Raw genomic sequence first — 19,899 nt, 5'->3', positions numbered from 1 at the left:
CTCCGAGTGCCGCTATTCGCTTCTCCCTCCCTCCCAGCGCTTTCACGCGGCAAGCCTACGAGGGAGGTGGAAGGAGGGAAGAGCAGTGCGCCTGGGGGAGGAGGCGGGCCCGGGATTTGGGGAAGGGGTGGCGTTGGGGAGGGGTCGCGAGCACCCCTGCAAATTTGCTGCCCTAGGCCTAGGCCTTGTTGGCCTAGGCAATAATACGCTGCTGGTTACAGTTTAGGTCGCAAATGCAAATATTGCTTTGTGATTAAATGTCCTATTCATGTCAGGTAACACCAAGTGAATATATTGATTTCACATTTGTAAAGATGCAGAACCAGGGGTGCTGCAACAGTTTGTGTAGTGGGAGTGCTGAGAACCATTGAACGGAACTGTAAACCCTGTATATAATAGAAACCACTTCAAGACTTCTAGAACCCCTAGTTCCAGTACTTATGCACAGAGCTATGTTTGTATGATAAAAATTTAAAAATGCCCCCAAATAAAAAAAATGCATGTATCTATATTTATATTTATATCTATATCTGTAACTCACTCTCCAGCATAACCCTAATATAGATTCAGACTTTATTTAAAAAAACATCCTTTCCACCTAATATTTCACATGCAGGCTCTTGCTAGAGGAAAAAGAGAGGAAGTTTCAATTGAATTGGATAAGCCATTTTTGAGATATGAAAGTTTGAAAAATGTATCTTAAGTTTTTTAAAAGTCTGGGTTTTTTGTAAAGTTGTATCTCAAAAGCACCTTGGTTTAAATACTTGACACAGTACTAAAGTTGGGAATAAGTATCAGAGAGGTAGCCGTGTTAGTCTGGATCTGTAAAAGCAGCAAAGAGTCCTGTGGCACCTTATAGACTAACAGACATTTTGCAGCATGAGCTTTCGTGGGTGAATACCCACTTCTTGCATCCGAAGAAGTGGGTATTCACCCACGAAAGCTCATGCTGCAAAACGTCTGTTAGTCTATAAGGTGCCACAGGATTCTTTGCTGCTTTTAAAGTTGGGAGGTGATTGACTTTGGCAGTGGTTCCCAAACTGGGGTCTGTGGAACCTATTCTATCAGATGATGCTGATAACTTCCTGTTTTCAGCTATTTGAAAGGCAAAATCGTATTCTCTGTACAGTGTACTTCTAGAGGATTATTTCTGTTCCTGGGGTGGCAAATATCATTTTGGCATCAGCTTTGTGATTCCAAACACTGTTTGAGATGAGTAATATTGTGTCTTGTTTTGAATATACATCTGCCTATTATACAAGATTCAGTATTTTCATTAGAAATGTCATAAACACTTCAAAAATCTGACATTCACGTTATGTGCTTCTTTTAGAAATAATGCTAAGATGATACATGTTCTGGAAAATAATATGCATAAAAATACACAGCCGTATTTTTATCATTTAAAGAATCAGTATTTTTTTTTAGTATTTCTCCCCTTATTTTCTCTTAGTTTTCCCATTCCTGCTCTCTCTCCTCTTTGATCTCTATTTCTTCATGTCTCCTTTTCCTTTCCTCTTAGTCTCACCTCTCTGTTTGTTCTTTGTCTCCTCTGTCCTCCTTTTCTTTATCACCTAAGGAGAATATTGTATTGTGTATCTTGGCAGAATTTGGAGAACTGAAGGAACTGGAGGCAGGTAGTCTATGAGTAGAAACAAGACATTGTTTGAAGATCCAGTATGAAATATATTCGCTCTGTTTGCCTTGTATTCCCATGATCACCATCTCATGTATAGCGATTAATTTTCCTTTGGTTTAGAAAAGTCACAAGTTGGCAGGGGACTGGACTGTCACCCCATCCACATTCTGGACCACACACTGCAGTCATTGCTTAACCTTTACTGGTGCAAAACTCACATTGACTGCCATGGTGCCTCGAACATCCAACTTTGATTGGCATTCTCAGAGCATGGACTCTATGGTTTGGCTCAGTATTCTGACAAACCTCATATTTTAAAAAAACTGAAAACTGCGCATGAGATCTTAAAGGGAAATTTGTCATTAAAATTCTGCATGTTATTTCCCAGAAAATAGGGTAGGTAGAATATATTGTAACAGATAAAAGTGTAAGTTACATATGGTGTAGTAGTTGGACTTATCTACATCCCTATTATCACAAAAGCAAAAGCAGGCACCTATGTACTGTAAACACAAGCATTTTCATTGAATATCCATGAATGGGCATGCATTCTAACCAGCTGCATTTTCCCCTCAGGTTGCGGTTATTTCAGAAGTTTGACAATTTCCGGATTCTTGTATGTGGTGGAGATGGAAGCGTTGGTTGGGTTTTGTCAGAAATTGATAAACTCAGCTTGCACAAACAGGCAAGTGTATGTACTTACTTTTTTTTTTACCTTTTCCCACAGATAGGTAGGTAGCGGGCCAAATCCTGTAATCCTTACTTAATCAACACTCCCACTGAAGTCGCTGGGAAATTTGAACTGAATAAGGACCATAGGATTTGACCTACAGATTTGAATTAGTAATCAGCTATATAATTAACATTTGCTTCTTGAAAGGGTGTAAACATTTGTGTTAGTTCAGGGGTGGGAAAACTATGGCCCGTGGGCCAGATCCAGCCCCTCAACTTTGGATCCGGCCTGCGGGATTGCCACCCCCGTGGCGTCGCGGGCCCTCCTCCACTCTGGGAACTGGGAACCGTGGCCAATGGGAGTATCGGGGGAGATACCCACAGGCAAGGGCAGCACGCGGAGCCCTCTGCTCCCCTTCCCCTAGGGGCCATATACAAGCGGAGCGGCACGGGGATAGGGACAGGGCAGGCAGGCCCTGGTGCGTGCCACTGCCTCCCCAGAGCCCCTCCAGGTAAGTCTGCACCCTGCACTGCAACTCCCTGCCCCGAGCTCCCTGCCTGCACTCCAACCTCCTGCCGTACCCCACACCCCTCCTGCACCTCAACCCTCTGCCCTGAGCCCCCTGCCACACCCCACACCCCTCCTGCAACCCAACCCCCTGCCACACCCCACACCCCTCCTGCAACCCAACCCCCTGCCCTGAGCCCCCTCCCACACTCCGCACCCCTCCTGCACCACTGCCCTGAGCCCCTTCCCACACTGTGCACCCCAACTCCTTTCCCTCAGCCCCCTCATACATCCCGCACCCCTCCTCTGCCCCAACCCCTTGCCCTGAGCCACTTCCTGCACATTGTACCCCAACCCCCTTCCCCAGCCCTACATTCGTGGCCCTGCATGCAATTTCCCCACCCAGATGTGGCCCTCAGGCCAAAAAGTTTGCTCACCCCTATGTTAGTTCATGCTTTCAGTTCTTTTATTTGCAATAAAAGATGTGTTCTTTTGCTGTATTTCAGTGTCAGCTGGGAGTGCTTCCCCTTGGTACTGGAAATGATCTTGCCCGTGTCCTTGGTTGGGGAGGGTCATGTGATGATGACACACAACTTCCTCAGATTTTGGAAAAGTTAGAACGAGCCAGCACTAAAATGCTGGACAGGTAAAAATATAAGTATGTGTGTATGTGTATTTGTGACAAATTTCAGAAATACCTGCCCGGGTGTCTAATGGTCTAAAACTCTTTCTCAGAGGTTTAATTTGTCGTTGTTGTTTAAACAGCTTAAAAGGTAGCACATTAACAAACCCCATCACCAGTTGAGTTCATTTTCTCAGTTTTGTTAAGACTTTCTTGGTCCAAAAGCAACTATTCTCCCTCTTCCTTGTAGCAAAGGAAGATCTTTGAATTTAAAAAACAAATTGGCTGTGCTAACAATCTAATGAAGACATCATACCCTATTGTTTATTGGTGTGTGTATGTGTTTTGTACACGTGTGTGTATGTATGTGCATATTACAAAATAATTACACACTACCCCCATTCCTATGTCTCTCTCACAAAATCAGGAGTCATTTTTAATGGGAACTCCTCATCTGATCACTGGATCATTTTACAACATAAAAAGTTCTTGTTTTTGATCCTTAGTAATAATGTTAAGGTAGGCATTCAGAAACATGCCTAGAAGACTATTAATAAATCACTTTTTTTCTGTTTTAATTAAAAAAAAAACTTGGAGTCTCTTCTCCCTGTAAATTCCACAGACTGTTTCCAAGGTCATTTTTTGGCAATTACTTGCTTTCTTTTGCATATTTTGAGGCATGTTAGTTTTAGCAGCTTCATACTGTCAGTGCTATGCAATATTGTTCTATGCCAGAAAGAAGTTGATATTAATGAAGATACTTTGTCCCAGAACTGTTCTAGATTGAGGTTTCAGTATAGGAGGTTTTGGAACAAATTGATAAACTAAACAATAATAAGTTATCGGGACCAGATGGTATTCACCCAAGAGTTCTGAAGGAACTCAAATGTGAAATTACAGAACTACTAACTATTGTATATAACCTATCTCTTAAATCAGCCTCTGCCAAATGACTGATGGATAGCTAATGTGACACTGATTTTTTTTAAAAAGGCTTCAGAGGTGATCCTTGTAGTTACAGGTCAGTAAGCCCAACTTCAGTACCAGTCAGATTGGTTGAAACCACAGCAAAGCACAGAATTATTAGACACAGATAAACATGATATGTTGGGGAAGAGTCATTATGGCTTTTATAAAAAGAAATCATGCCACACCAGTCTATTAGAATTCTTTGAGAGGAGTCAACAAACATTTGGACAAGGATGATCCAGTGGATATAGTGAACTCAGACTTTCAGAGAGCCTTTGACAAGGTCCCTCACCAAAGTCTCTTAAGCAAAGTAAGCTGTCATGGGATAAGAGGGAAGGTCCTCTCAAGGATCAGTAACTGGTTAAAAGATAGAAAACAAAGGGAAAGAATAAATGGTCAGTTTTCACATGGAGAGCGGTAAATAGGAGAGTCCCCAAAGGATTTGCACTGGGAACAGAGCTGCTCAACATATTGCTAAATGGTCTGGGAAAAGGGGTAAACAGTGAGGTTGCAAAGTTTGCAGACTATACAAAATTTCCCTAAAATAGTGGCTTAAGTGGACCATTGGTCTGACCCACTATGTCCATTCTTATGTTCTTATCTCAAAGTGTTTTAGAAAGGAAGGTAAATACTGTTAGTCCCCTTTTACATATGGGGCTGCTGAGGCACAGGGAGGTGTGAAGTGACTTTCCCAAGGTTACACAGTAGGTCACTAGCAGAATTTGGGAATACTAGCCAGGTCTCCTGACTTCCAATCCAGTGTCATATCCGGTACACCACACTACCTGCTATAAGTAGCTGATGCATAATTAAAGCTGATGGGACTTTTTATACAGGAAGTAATTTGGATATCATAGGTAATATATGTTAAACAATTAAACAATGAATCGTGAGATGACAACGAATTCTCATCGCTCAGTGGCTTGACTCAAGAGATGCTGATAATTCACAACTCCCACTAACTTTCTAATAAGAGTTTTGTTGTTTGGCATACTCAGGGTGAAATCCTTTTTGAGGCCGAAAACCCCAGGAAAGACCCCTTATGTGTGTGATTATTTAGTAATTGATCACTGAATTTTCTTTCCGTTGACAAGTGGAAGTGTTTGTTTTGTGGATGTTCTTAGAAGAATCTGATAATTTGGAAAACTTCAAAAGCTGCTGCTTCTATTTCCTTCAGATGGAGTATAATGTCATATGAACTGAAATTACCATCAAAGCCTTCTATTCTTCCAGTTACTCCAGAAGAGGAATCTGAGGAATGTCAGGTGAGGCTTTATTTTGCATACATTTAGCTGTTTGAGTGACAGCACTGAAAAGATAACAAAAACAGTTCTGAGAAGTGGTACAGGAAATAAGTCTCTTCAATTGCTCTTTAAGTCACATCTAGTTCATGTCATAAGTATATAATATAATAAGGTTTCCATTTCTTGGTTAAAATATTTCATATTATTTTTCCAAAAAAGAGTGAGGTGAGTGAGTGGTCCTCATCAGAGTGATCAGAAAGAACTCATAAGAACAATGCAAGAATTTTTTTGTAAAAGCAAACATTTACTAGTATATCTTGAATTTGGGGAAAATGAAATGAGAGGGTTTTTTGGGAAGGAATTTGCTTTCTTGACAAGAATAAAGGCATTTTGGACCCGATGAAAGTGCCTTACAGGACTTCATGTTCTTCTCTCCCCTTTTTGTCCATTCAGACGTCGCCGAATAATTGCTGGACTGGTGGAATATCCTAATACAGCTTTCAAACTAGCTGCCTACCTCGCTGCCATTGTAGCATCAATCTGGGGGTGGAATGAAGTGTTGTGATTAAATTCATGTGGCATAAAAATGTAGTTATGTCTGGAAATGGAAAGATATCACCCTCCTGCAAGATTTCATGTAGCTATCAATCTTAACTTAAGACTACGTGAGAAGCAGAAATTAATGAGTAGGTCCCTGATTAATGTAACCATTCAAACATTACCAAACCTGTTTGGATAATCAGGAGTTGTTAAATGCTGGGAGTTCATTAGATAACTGAGATTCAGAGAGGCTGGGGTCCCAACAGCAGAAATTCTGCTGTCCTTTGCAGTGGTGCTGGAACAGTTTTTACAGTGGGGGTGCTGAAAGCCAGTGGTCCCCAAACTTTTTACCTCGTCCCCCCACCCCCCAGAGCTGGGGCCAGGAGCAGGGTCGTGGCTCTGGGAGGGGGGCACATGGACAGGAGTAAGGGGGCCAAGGCTGGGGATGGGAGCAGAGCCCTATGTGCAGGGCTGGCAGCAGCCAGCGGACCCTGGGCATGGGGCTGACGGCAGCCGGGGGCCAGGAGCAGAGCACCCGTATTTCCCGCACCTATGGTCCTTTACCACACAACTCTGTCCCCAGTGGATAGATGTCAGTAATGCACTGCAGAGATTATGTATTCTTCTACCATTTTGTAGAGCGGTCAGTGCCTTCAAATACATCTTCATCTTCTACAGTTAAGAAGAAGAAAATGTATGGAATGTTCCATTATATCTTCCTACGAAATTGTTAAATTTAGTTCCAATTAAAGCTAAAGAAACTAGTTGTAGAATACTTGTAATCTTAGTATTTAGAGAATAGGTACCATAGGCCATTTTGCTAACTGTAGTTATCTTGAATGATAAAGGATCATTTTCTTTTGGGCACCTTGAACTGCCTTCCCCCCTACCCCCCCACATATTAATATTTTCTGTATGGTTTAGTTTGGGTTAAACTGAATTTTAAGTCTTTGAAACAGTAGAGACGAATAGACTAATCTTACATTATGTGTTGTACCAAATTGCAGCATTGATTTAAAATGGTAGATATTGACACACACACTCATTGTCATCATAGCCATTTCATTTGAGACACATTGGGAGCTCAGACATCAGTGTTCGTTCTCCTATGCTACATTTTTTTTATTTTCTCTTTAAAACTAAAAATGCTTTCATATCAGAGCTCTGGAGCTAAGGTGGGTGGATAAAGGAAATGAAGAAATTATATTTCTGCTTATTCCATGTCATGAATGGAAACCCAAGTCACTAATCTTTAAATCTCAAGAACACACAGTCACTTTGAACCAGAACTTAGATTTTAAACTAAGGGCTAGATCCATACCTGATACGGACTGCCCACCATTAGGAACAGCATGGAGCTGCACCACCCTAGAGAGAGTGTCAAGAGGCAGAATGGTTCTCTGGTGCTCAGAGAAAAATCAGATGCTATTAAGGTATAGCTTGCTGCGCCTACGTGCTGGTGCAGGGTGAGGTCTATGGACATGGTCCTGGTCCATGATGCCTCCCTACACCCTTCCTGAGCATAGGGTGTGCAGTTCTGTGTGATCCTTACACAGACTGTGCAATCAGGGGGCAGGGGACATCTCTATGCTCTTCCCTGCATGCATCTACATAAAGGCCAAGCAGAATCTTGTCACGAATGGTTTATTCACTAAGGGCTAGGCTTTGATAGTATTATACCAGTTTAGTAGCCCATACTCCACTGCTCACCCTATTCACTTCAGTGGGACAGCTTGTGGAATGAAGTACTATTCAGTATTAATAAGGAGTTCAGAAGCTGGCCCTAAAACTATGATTTATTCCCAACCCATTGATTTAGTTGCAGGGTATCTTTCACTTTTTTCTGGAAAAAAGTTTCTGACTATTAAAGATCTGAAATCTGTTCAGACCGTCATCTAGAAAAATAGGATGATATTGTTGGCTATGGAGGGTGATAACTTCAAAGAAACCTTTAATTGGATTTTTAGCACAGAAAAGATAGAACTCTTAATTCAACGTCTCACAGTCACGGTGATTTTGAATATTAAATTGCAGTTAAGGGGAGGCATCTGACCTTTCTGCACTAAGTGTAGATCTCATATGTTGGAAGTAATCCCACTTATCTGGGAAGATAATTACCGCTTTGTGTTAAATGCTAACACGGGTGGAATATGAAGACTCATTTTTGCTGCATTTTCAGATATCTGCTTATGAGGATTCAGTTGCTGCTCATCTCACAAAAATCCTCAATTCTGATCAACACTCAGTTGTCATATCATCTGCCAAGTGAGTTGATGATTTTGATATATAGTGTGTGGGATAAATCCCAGCGTTCCATCTACATATATGAACATTATAACCTTTCCAGTAAGCTCAAATTCCTTCTGACTCTCGATCAGCTAGTTTGACCTAACACTATCCTGATTTACATGTTATAAAGTACAGTTGGTTTCTTTTTATAATTATGTTGTATTGTATAATTATATTGTATGTGTTAATGTAATTTAAACATATCAATCACACAAAAATCTTAAAGATCATGTAATGTAAAAATCACTTAGTTAATTAAGACATTAGTATACTGAGTTAAAATGTAAGCCATATTTTTACTTCTGCATATAAGAGATCTGGTTTATTTAAAGGGGTTCTTTTTGTTCACATCCAGTCTATTAGACGCACACACATAACCAATGTGGAAGTAGGAGTCTTCAGCTATATGGAATAATTAAATATGGGCTCAAGCCACAGAATTTTGATTCCAAATTTGAACACCTCTGTATATGAGGACTCATCTCTCTAGAACCATGAATCCCAAATGAAATCATAGTGTTCCATTTTACCGTGCTGAGTTCCACAGGTTGACTGTATGTTGTGTGAAAAAATACTTCCTTTTGTTTGTTTTAAACCTGCTGCCTATTAATTTCATTTGGTGGCCCCTAGTTCTTGTGTTATGAGAAGGAGTAAATAACACTTCCTTATTTACTTTCTCCACACCAGTCATGATTTTATAGACCTCTATCCTATCCCCCCCTTAATTGTCTCTTTTCCAAACTGAAAAGTCCCAGTCTTATTAATCCCTCCTCATACGGCAGCCGTTCCATACCCCTAATTATTTTTGTTGCCCTTTTCTGAACCTTTTCCAATTCCAGTATATCTTTTCTGAGATGGGGCAACCACATCTGCCTGCAGTATTGAAGATTTGGGCGTACCATGGATTTATATAGAAACACTTATATTTTTTGTTTTATTATCTATACCTTTCTTAATGATTTCCAACATTCTGTTTGCTTTTTTGACTGCCGCTGCACATTGAGTGGATGTTTTTTCAGAGAACTATCCACAATGACTCCAAGATCTCTTTCTTGAGTGGTATCAGATAATTTAGACCCCATCATTTTATATGTATAGTTGGGATTATGTTTTCCAGTGTGCATTACTTTGCATTTATCAACATTGAATTTCATCTGCCATTTTGTTACCCAGTCACCCAGTTTTGAGAGATCCTTTTCTAGCTCTTTGCAGTCTGCCTGGGACTTAACTATCTGGAATAGTTTTGTATCATCTGCAAATTTTGCCACCTCCCTGTTTACACCTTTTCCCAGATCATTTCTGAATATGTTGAATAGGACTGGACCCAGTACAGACCCATGCAGGAAACCACTATTTACCTCTCTCCATTCTGAAAACTGACCATTTATTCCTACCCTTTGTTTCCTCTTTTAACCAGTTACCAATCCATGAGAGAACCTTCCCTCTTATCCCATGACTGTTTACTTTGCTCAAGAGCCTGTGGTGAGGGACCTTGTCAAAGGCTTTCTGAAAATCTAAATACACTATATCCACTGGATCCCCCTTGTTCACTTGCTTGTTGACTCCCTCAAATTAAAAGGGGCCTTTCATTTTGGCAGCAGCCAATTGACTGACAATAGAGCCAAGATTGTATGCATCTGTCCTTACAGTTCTTTTCCATCTAAGAAAGCAGGTTATTACAATGCAGTTTGTATCAGGATGGCCTACGTACTGCACCATTAATATTTATCTGTGCCAGATGATCAGAACTCTGGATTTTAATTGTTGACTTTCTTTTTAAGATCCAGCATTTATTCATTGCGAATTGAAACTACACACAATTAACAATAGTAGGTGTTCATTCAAACCCAACACATAAATTTATTCTGCATGTTCAGAGTAGGCAACAAAGGCCAAATTTTGCTTTCATTTACACTAGTGAAAGGTCACTGACATCATTGTCATTTGGACAGGTTTATCTCAGGATAGCATGTGTCTCAAAGGTCTCGATCCTGCATTGAGAACTCCTGTAAATGGACCCTGTGATGGGGTGGATTAGGCCCAGGCTAGGAAGGAGCAGAAAAGAAGTCCTCCAAGCAGCCTAGAGTGGTTGCAGGGAAGCAGCCAGTTAGGGCCCAGCAAGGCCATATAAAAGGAGCTGCAGAAGAGAGCAGCAGTCAGTTGTTGGCTGGAGCTGGAGAAGAGAGGATTGTGTTCCTGTCTGTCTGAAAGAGCAGCAGGACCACAGAGAGCTCAATGTGGGCAGGGACCGGGGGAGCAACAAAGGAGCTCCTGGCTGGCTGCTGAGACTGAGTAAGGACTGAGCCTGGGGAGGGCCACAGGAAGGTAGTGTCTCCAGAAAGGAAGCTCTGGGAGTATGGACCCATACCAGGGCCAGATTTCTTAAAGACTGAGCCCAGGGAGGGCTAGAGAGACACCAGCCAAGGGGTGCTGAGACAGGCCCCTTGTGGACTGTATACCCCAGAAGGGGTCTGTTATGATACACATACACAATGTGTGTGACTCAGCCAGAGGGCTGAGTTGCTGGAAAACCACCTGAGAACCACCGACAGGAGTCACTCTCGAGAGGTGGGTGCTGACCCGGTACAGACTCCTGTACCCATGTAGAGTCTCACTGAAGTCTGCATGAGCGCAAGGGTCTGCCCACGTGGAACGATTTGCAGATTGGCCTAAGTCAGTATAAGGAGCACAAGTTATCAACTCTGTTGGTATGGTTGATGATACTGATAATAAAAGGTATGCAAACAAGGGAATAAATAAAAATGACCACATTAATGTCATCTAAGTTAGAAATAAAAGGGAAAACGGAAGGAAGGGGTAGGGAACCAATGTGCACCAAAAGACACTGGATACTTAAAAAGAAAAATATAAAATCTACTTTTAAAAATTATTTCATGGTGTCCCCTTTACAACCAGAATGGTCTACAGTTGTATATACACTGTAGACAAATGGCTATAATTTTATTGGTCGTCCACTTCCACATGTGAAGTATGTGATTTTAAAACTTTGGCTATAACTTTTTCTTAATGTTCTCATGCAAAAGAGGCATGGGAGTTCTCTTTGGATTTGGTGGAATTGTAATAAGAAAACCAAAAATATGTTAGTAATTAAAAAATGCATCCAATAATCAATATTAATAGATATAGCCAGTTCATTTCTTTTTATTTGACTCCCTTTTTTTATCCAAAGGATATTATGTGAAACCGTAAAGGACTTCGTATCCAAAATAGGGAAGACCTATGAAAAAACAATGGAAAATGCAGAGGAGGCTGATACCATGGCCATTAAAGTAAGAACTTTTCTTAACATGTTTTTTTCCAGCTACTATTAGGTTTTTACAATTTAATGAAAATTAAATTAATTTAGGGGGACTGGGTATTCTAATTCAAAAGTAGTTCAGGAGACCTGACCCTATTCTCAATGAGGTCAGTGGCTATAAGTTGTTTTTCTTTCCATTAAAAGGACCAACTTTACACTAGAAAACAATCTATTAAATTTACTAAAGATGAACTTTTTGTCTTTCCCATTCCACAAAATAAAAACAAGACTCATAGACTTTAAGGTCAGAAGGGACTGACAAGATCATCTACTTTGACCTCCTGCACATTGCAGGCCACAGAATCTCACGCATCCTCTCATGTAATACACCCCTAACCTCTGGCTGAGTTACTGAAATCCTCAAATCATGATTTAAAGACCCCAAGTTACAGAGAATCCACCATTTGCACTATTTTAAACATGCAAGTGATCCAGGCTCCATGCTGCATGTTCTCTGCCAATCTGACCCAGGAGAAGAGTCCTTCCCAATCCCAAATATAGCAGTCAGTTAGACCCTGAGAATGTGGGCAAGGCCCACCAGCCAGACACCTGGGAAAGAATTATCTGTGCTAACTCAGAGACCTACCCATCTAGTGTCCCATCACCACCATTAGAGATATTCGCTGCTACCCATCACAGATCAGCTACATGCCATTGTAGGCAGACCCAACATACCATCCCCTCCATAAACTTACCAAGCTCAGTCTTGAAGCCAGTTAGGTTTCTTGCCTCCACTGCAGCCCTTGAAATGCTCTTCCAGAACTTCACTCCTCTGATGTTTAGAAACCTTTGCCTAATTTCAAGTCTAAACTTGTTGATGGCCAATTTACGTCCATTTGTTCTTGCGGCCACATTGGAGCTTAACTTAAATAATTCCTCTCTCTCGCTGGTATTTATCCTTCTGATGTATTTATAAACAGCAATCATATCTCCCCTCAGCCTTCTTTTGGTGAGGCTAAAATAATGGACACTTGATGTTATTGAAAAGCTTATCAATTGAAAATTACTTTTCAGTTAATAGAGAGCATATATCCTAACCCAGGGGTTCTCAAATTTAATTGCACCATGACCCTTTCTGACAACAAATATTACTTACAAGACCCCAGGATGGGGGACTGAAGCCTGAGCCTACCAGAGCCCCGCTGCCCCGGGGGGGGGGGGGAGGGGAGCGGGGGCAAAGCCCAAACCCAAGCTCCACCCAAAGCCCAAGGGCTTCAGCTCCAGGCAGGGGGGCTGTAATATGAGCCTTGGGCTTCAGCTTTAGCCCTGGGCGGTGGGGCTCGGGCTTCAGCCCTGGGCCCCAGCAAGTCTAAGACAGCTTTGGTGACCCCATTAAAATGGGGTTGTGACCCACTATGGGGTCCTGACCCACCATTTGAGAACTGCTGTCCTAGGCATATATTAGGAAAGTGAGTAAAATGCATAACTACAACCACAGACATTCACAGAAATATACTGCTGTAGGAATTGACGTCTCTCTGAAAGGGATACAGTTAATTGCAATAAAACAATGGGATTGTGAAGAAAAAGTAACCAGCTGGAGGAGGGGGACAATAGTACATATAGTGGGCCAGGCTGAAATCACAGACCCGTGATCTAGAGTGGGTAAGGAAATTAAGAGTCTGGTTTGAGAGAAAATAATTACATTGCAGAAAAAAGAATACTTTCTCTGTTGACTATGTTATTGTACAATGATGCCTTTGTATTTCAGTCTCTGATGTTTTTTTCTTCACTGTATGCTTAAACAAAATAGAAAACTATTCAAGTAGTGTTTAATGAATAATACAAAAAATATCCTGTACCAGACAAATTATTACTCCAGTTTAGACTTTAGACAATCTGGTAGTTAACTTTTGAATTGACACTCAAGTGATTTTTTTTTCTTTTTGTTTGTATTTGTAACTTTGTTAGTGTTCAGAATTAAATGAGAAGCTAGACCTATTGCTCCAGGCTCTTCACACCGAAGCCCAAGCTACTCCCATCCTACCACGGCTCACTCCCCCCATTGTAGAGGAAGAAGTTGAGGAGTTTTCAAGTGAAGAATCCTTGTCTGAAAGCAAGGAACAGTTAACAGAGAGCATTGCAAAGTCTTCTACTCAGAAAATCTTCAAACCAAGAGAACAGTTAATGCTGCGGGCAAACAGTTTAAAGAAGGCAGTGAGGCAAATCATTGAACAAGCAGAAAAAGGTGCACATCAGTAAGGGTTTCCTTGTTAACCATAGAGTGTCACTGTTTCTGCTAGCATAAAGTTCCATTGTTAATACTTGATTCCCATATTCTTACATAAATACAGTAGATGGTTGTTATAAGCTATCTGGCAAGACATGCCATGTGTTAGAATACTGCCTATCCTATAGATATATATATCTGTCTGTCTGTATCTTTATACCATATTCATTCCTGGGCTATCTGATGGACAAGATGGAGTCCTTAACATGACATTTGTTTGCTGCCAAAGGGAGTAGCTAGTGGAGATGTACTCAACAATGTATGAAATCCCTACCACAGGGGTCAGCAACCTCTGGCATGCAGCTCGCCAGGGTAAGCACCCTGGCGGGTTGGGCCAGTGTTTACCTGCCGCGTCAGCAGGTTCGGCCAATCGTGGCTCCCAATGGCTGTGGTTCACCGTCCCAGGCCAATGGGGGCGGTGGGAAGCCGTGGCCATCACATCCCTCGCCCGCGCCGCTTTGCACTGAGTCTCACAATTACTGTGGTATTTGTGAATGCAGGTGGCACATAACTAGCCTTAAGTGTGCTCAGACACTATACCTGATTGCATGCACAAATTAAGCATACAGTTATGTGCATGTAATTTTGAAAATTAGACCCAAAATATATTCTCAGAAAATACAGTGATAGAAAATTTGACCCAACTATATAGCATTTAACTGGGCTAGATGGGATTTCTGATGTAATATGTTTTGTTTACGTTTGTAACTCTTCTCCTTCAGAAAGAAAAGTACTGAAAATTATTAGCAGGAAGCTTTGCCAAACCGTCACAGAGCTCCATTTTTAAAGTATTATTATCGATATGGTGGTGAATCACCTCTCAGTTTAATTATTCCATTATCACTGGCAGAGGATTGCTAAACTGCTCTTGAACTGATTAGGCAGAACAGTCCTTTTCTTAATATCTGTATGTCCTAAATTAGTGCTACAGTAGTAGGATGTTAATTTTCTACAGAAGCTTTACATATGCGTATTTTCTCTGAAGAAATTTTAACTATTTTTCCTCCTGCTATGCAGTTGTGGATGAACAGAATGCTCATACTGAAGAACAAGTGAACCAATCCCCTATAGAATATAGTAAGGAATTGGATGAATCCAAAGAAGAAGAAAAAGAGGAAGATACAAAAGAATACGAATCTCAGACAAGTAAGTAAATACAGAATAAAATTCTTTAAAACTCTATAGAGTATTACTTTTATTATGAAGCCAAAGTAGTGGCTTCAGAGTTAAACTGGTTAGACAGTTTCCATTATTAGCCTGATTCTGATGCACATATACACCCTCCACTTTTTTGGGGAAAAAAGACTTCTTTGTGAGTAAACTGTCCTATATATCTCTTGATAGGAGCTATTTTGAACTTCATCTGCTACCGTAGTGACTCTTGAAACAGGTGTGAGGCCTGAAAGTGGGGCTCAGTGCTGTAAGCTTTGATTGTTGTTTTTGCAAAGTTTATAACTTCTTTGAGGCATCATATGGTTCTGTTCTGTTGTTTTGACACTTTCCTGAGAAAGAGCAGAGTGAAGCCTTCCTGGATCTGATATAGGTTGAAAAAATCAGTGCAGGTTTATGTGTGACAATTCAAGATAATCTGTTAGAATTCGTGTTCTCAACAGGACAGATTTTAGTTTCAGATGGAAACTGCTGATAGTTTTTAATTCATAGGTAAGAGGCGGGTGAGTTTAATGTGATGCTGGAACCTTAATTGTTAATATCTTGAATTTCTGGCTTTTTTTTTTTTTTGAACTAAAGCATTCTGTTAATGCTAGTTAATAGGTGCAACATTCACAACCCTAACTTAATTTTTTTCTATGTGGGTATCTTTCCAAACCTTTGTTTCTCTATGTCGTATTTGGGCAGATGACATGTTAAGAATCCAGAATGTGCCCTTTTGACGCTAAGCCATATTCATCTACTTTGATATCCTTACTAGGACATCATAACTATATAACAGAAACCTGATTTTATGTGCTAGACCTGTATTGTTTTTAATATATTTTAAAGAGGGAACCAAAACTTTACTGAAATTGGCATTAACAGCAATAAGTGTACACTTACCAGAGAGGCTACGGTTTTGAAGGATTGAATGGGTATGGAGGCTGAACTTGGTCTGTGTAGGTGGTTCCTTTTAAATCAGGGTTAGAGAACAAAGAAGGGCTAATATGGGAAGCATCTGTTCCTGCTGCCTGTGCTGAGCCTCTTTCTGAGTGGATTTCAGACTCTAAGGCTGGAAATTTTTATGACCATTACATTTAAAGTTTAATTATAATAAAGAATGAAACTTAGAATTTTGTTTTATTTGTATTGTTAATTAATTAATTGTTCAGATCAGCTGAATTTCCGTGGGTTTTTTTCTTTTTTGTGTATGTGGAGGTCAGTATGGTTCAGGCCATCAGAAGGTGAAGTACACCTCTACCCCGATATAACGCTGTCCTCGGGAGCCAAAAAATCTTACTGTGTTATAGGTGAAACCACGTTATATCGAACTTGCTTTGATCCGCCGGAGTGCACAGCCCTGCCCCCCCCGGAGCACTGCTTTACCGCGTTATATCCAAATTCATGTTATATCGGGACACGTTATATCGGGGTAGAGGTATAGTTTGGGCATGTACAGTAAACTGCGGAGGAGATGACCAAGAGCTATCAAGAGTGTGATCATCTTCTGTCTATGCAGGCACACACAAGTGCTATGCCAAAAGCCAATAGGTGTTACAAAATTGCTTTTACCAAGATCACTAGTGACCTATTCCTGGCCATGCCTCTTTTCCATCCTTTCATCTTTGATCTATCCACTGTCTTTAACACCGACAGTTTGATGGACTACTCAGCTCCTCTACATAGTGTGACGTCTTATTGACCAGTTCTCCTCCATTCTGTTAGCAGTTACTTCTGCTAATCACTTCCGTGAGTTTATGTGGTCTTTGTGAAGAGTCAGCTCTTGACTGGTTTCCTTTACCAAGCCTTTTGACAACAAGAGACAGGACCGCAAAAAGCTTTCTCTCCCCTGTTTAGTTCAGTCTGGTTTTGGAAGAGGAAGGTCAGTACTTCTCTGATTTCCCAGAAATCCAATACCTGGAAGCTCTGTTGCTCCCATATCCTAGTTACTTGATGCCACTGTTGGCAGTCACTGTCACTTATTAGCATAGGGATTTTCTACACAAGAAGTTGTATCAGTATGCAGTAAGAATGGATTTAAACTGTTACAGTTATACTGGTATAGCTCTCCAAGAGGAAACGTTTATTCTATAAAACTATGCCTTTTTTTCTCATTTATCTTTATGTTGTTTTAGAAGCAGTTTAAGCTAAAATGGGAAGAGCCACTCTTATTTTGGAATAAAAGTGTCTGCATGGGGAGTTGCAGTGGTTTACCTGTGTCTGTACTATTATACCAGTATAACTTCCTGTGCTGACAGGCCTGTAGAGAGAAGGATGCTGACCATCCTCAGTTATGCAGAGGTTTTCCCTGTCCTCAAGAAGTGGAGTGAGATTCCATGCTGCACATCTAAGGAGCCTAGTGGGATGTGGGGGGCTAAGCTGGCTTTAAGCCATCTTTGCGCTTTTCCAAATCTTGGCTGCTTCTGGGGTCAGAGCAGCCACTAGGACAATTTAGAGAGCCCTGGGATAGAACATCACCAGTATATTGATGATACACAGCTGAATATCATCTCTTGCCCATAGACCCACTAGATCTGTCTTGGCTTGGCAAACTACTTGACAATAGTCAGTTCCATCTGGATGCACTGGAATTACAGTATTTTCTGTTCTCAACCCTGGGAAGATTGAAGTCTTGCTGGGGTGGAGCGTCATCAGTATGTGAGACCATCCTTTCTCTAGTATTCCCACTTAGTGGGGTCTTATTTGGGGGTTTTAAAACAGATAGTCTTTTTTGATCATGCCCATAGAGATTGTATGTAGCAGAAAGCCAGGCAGGAGGGAACTGAGGAAGGTTTCTAGCTGAAATTCTACAGTCATGTAATGAGTAGCTTTAGAAATACACCTCTACCTCGATATAACGCTGTCCTCGGGAGCCAAAAAATCTTACCGTGTTATAGGTGAAACCACATTATATTGAACTTGCTTTGATCCACCAGACCTCCTCGCCACTGCTCGACACTACTTTATACTATATTATATCCGATCGGATCGTGTTATATCGGGGTAGAGGTGTAATATTATTTGTGTTAACCAAAAAAGTTTCTTGTTGTGGGGAGGGGGGAAGTAACTCTTTCTGGATACTTCACTACTGCTACATGGCAGCTTGACTCTAAACAAACCATGTTTTGGGCATGGGTAAGAGACGTTTATTTACTTTCCCAGTTTCTTATTCTGCACCCCAATTTATTCCATTATAACATTACAACAGCAACATGTCCTGGCGGCTGTGGGGCTCCATTATTATAATTCCATCCTGGTATGATTTCCAGCAGTGGGCTTTTGTCACAGCTTACTAGTACAGAATGCTGCAGCATGTTTCCTTAGTGATTTAAGAAGCCGTCATTGTAATACTCTCTCTCTGCGTTCTTTATTTATACACTGCCTGCCTGCAATGTTGTGGATGAATTTTAAACTGTCACTGTTAGAGCCTTTAATGTGAATTTCTACTCAGAAAAATGACTATCTAAAATGGCATCTCTTTACTTATCTTTATCCCTTCTCTATGGTATATTGAGTACATCCGCTCACTTTAGTTACAATAATACGTTTTTACTGCTGTTGCTCTTGCAGACACAACACAGCTGTGAGAGTCTGAGCTGGATTCTGTTTCCATTTTATGCATCATTAACAAAATTGTTTACTAAATTCCAACTACCTGGCTAATTAGTCAGACCTTTGTAATTCCATTGACATTAGGAGGTTGCACAAGTGTTACTGAAAGTGTAGTCTGAAGATGGTGAGGTTACACTGGTGATGAGTTTAGCTTTCAGATCCCATGTTGACTTTGCGAAGCTAGTAATTAGAAAACACCTTCCCCCATCTCTTTTACTTGCAAGCTGATCATGTTTGGCCTGGGTGTCAGGTAGAGACAATAAACATAGACCCCCCCACAAAACCATTTTATTGAGTTGCTTACCAGAGCAGGACCATACTTTTGACACTGTAGGCCCAGCTAAGTTTGATCTCTCCTTTGAGCCTGCACCTAGAGCTGATGGTATGATCATGTGTTAGGTCCCAGTTCAGGAAAACACTTTAACTTTTAAGCATGTGCTTCAGTCCCATTGAAGTTAATCGACATAAACACATACTTACGTATTTTTGCTTAAATTCTTTCCTGAATCAGGGCCTCATGTTGACAGGTAATCTGGCTTGAACTGTAGTGGGTTCTATGATTTTTCCTCTTTACATTTGCCACAGCTCCTCCACTCCCTTCCTTTAAACACCAAGTAAAGACTTGCTTTTATTCCCAAAGTTTTTTTAAAATGGTAAGTACTCTTACCCTTAATAATAGATTACTTGTTACCCCAACTATTAGAATGTTTTCCTTTCTCTTCCATTTTTCTTTAGTTTTATTAGAGCAGTTTTTATTAGATTTGTTTATAATTTATTATGAAATTATTATATAGCACTCCAAGAACTTTGGATGTGGATTAGTGGCCTTATACATAATTCCTATTACAGCAAATCTTTTAAACTTTTTTCCTTCTTAATTCTGCAATTTTTTTCAATGGGACATCCAATTACATTTATCAGAAATGAAGTGCAGTATTTAAGGTAATATTAAATTAGTACATGCCCTAATGAATTGAAGTGGAAGTTGGGAACTCCAGAGTTCTTGTTCTATATATCTCTGAGGATTTTCATTTGGGCTAATCACTTGAACTTCCTGCATCTGAGTTTCTCCATGAATAGAATAAATGAAGTAAATACATAAA

The 19,899-nt window shown here is 40.6% G+C and overlaps 1 protein-coding gene across 6 annotated transcripts in view; it reads left to right on the top strand.

Moving 5' to 3' along the window:
* The window catches only part of DGKH (diacylglycerol kinase eta), a 259,630-nt gene that overhangs the window by 200,953 nt on the left and 38,778 nt on the right, over positions 1-19,899 (top strand). For 5 of the 6 annotated variants that reach the window (XM_039496972.1, XM_039496970.1, XM_039496975.1 and 2 more), the window contains 7 exons: positions 2,216-2,330; positions 3,326-3,465; positions 5,588-5,675; positions 8,374-8,459; positions 11,674-11,773; positions 13,714-13,990; positions 15,050-15,178. In XM_039496972.1, the coding sequence (XP_039352906.1) occupies positions 2,216-2,330; positions 3,326-3,465; positions 5,588-5,675; positions 8,374-8,459; positions 11,674-11,773; positions 13,714-13,990; positions 15,050-15,178 (935 nt within the window). The remainder of the gene's footprint in view (positions 1-2,215; positions 2,331-3,325; positions 3,466-5,587; positions 5,676-8,373; positions 8,460-11,673; positions 11,774-13,713; positions 13,991-15,049; positions 15,179-19,899) is intronic. The other variant, XM_039496971.1, reaches the window with a different exon arrangement.

Source organism: Mauremys reevesii, linkage group 1 (genome assembly GCF_016161935.1).
Source record: "Mauremys reevesii isolate NIE-2019 linkage group 1, ASM1616193v1, whole genome shotgun sequence".
Taxonomy (NCBI): domain Eukaryota; kingdom Metazoa; phylum Chordata; order Testudines; family Geoemydidae; genus Mauremys; species Mauremys reevesii.
This window is presented reverse-complemented; position numbering and strand designations above follow the sequence as displayed.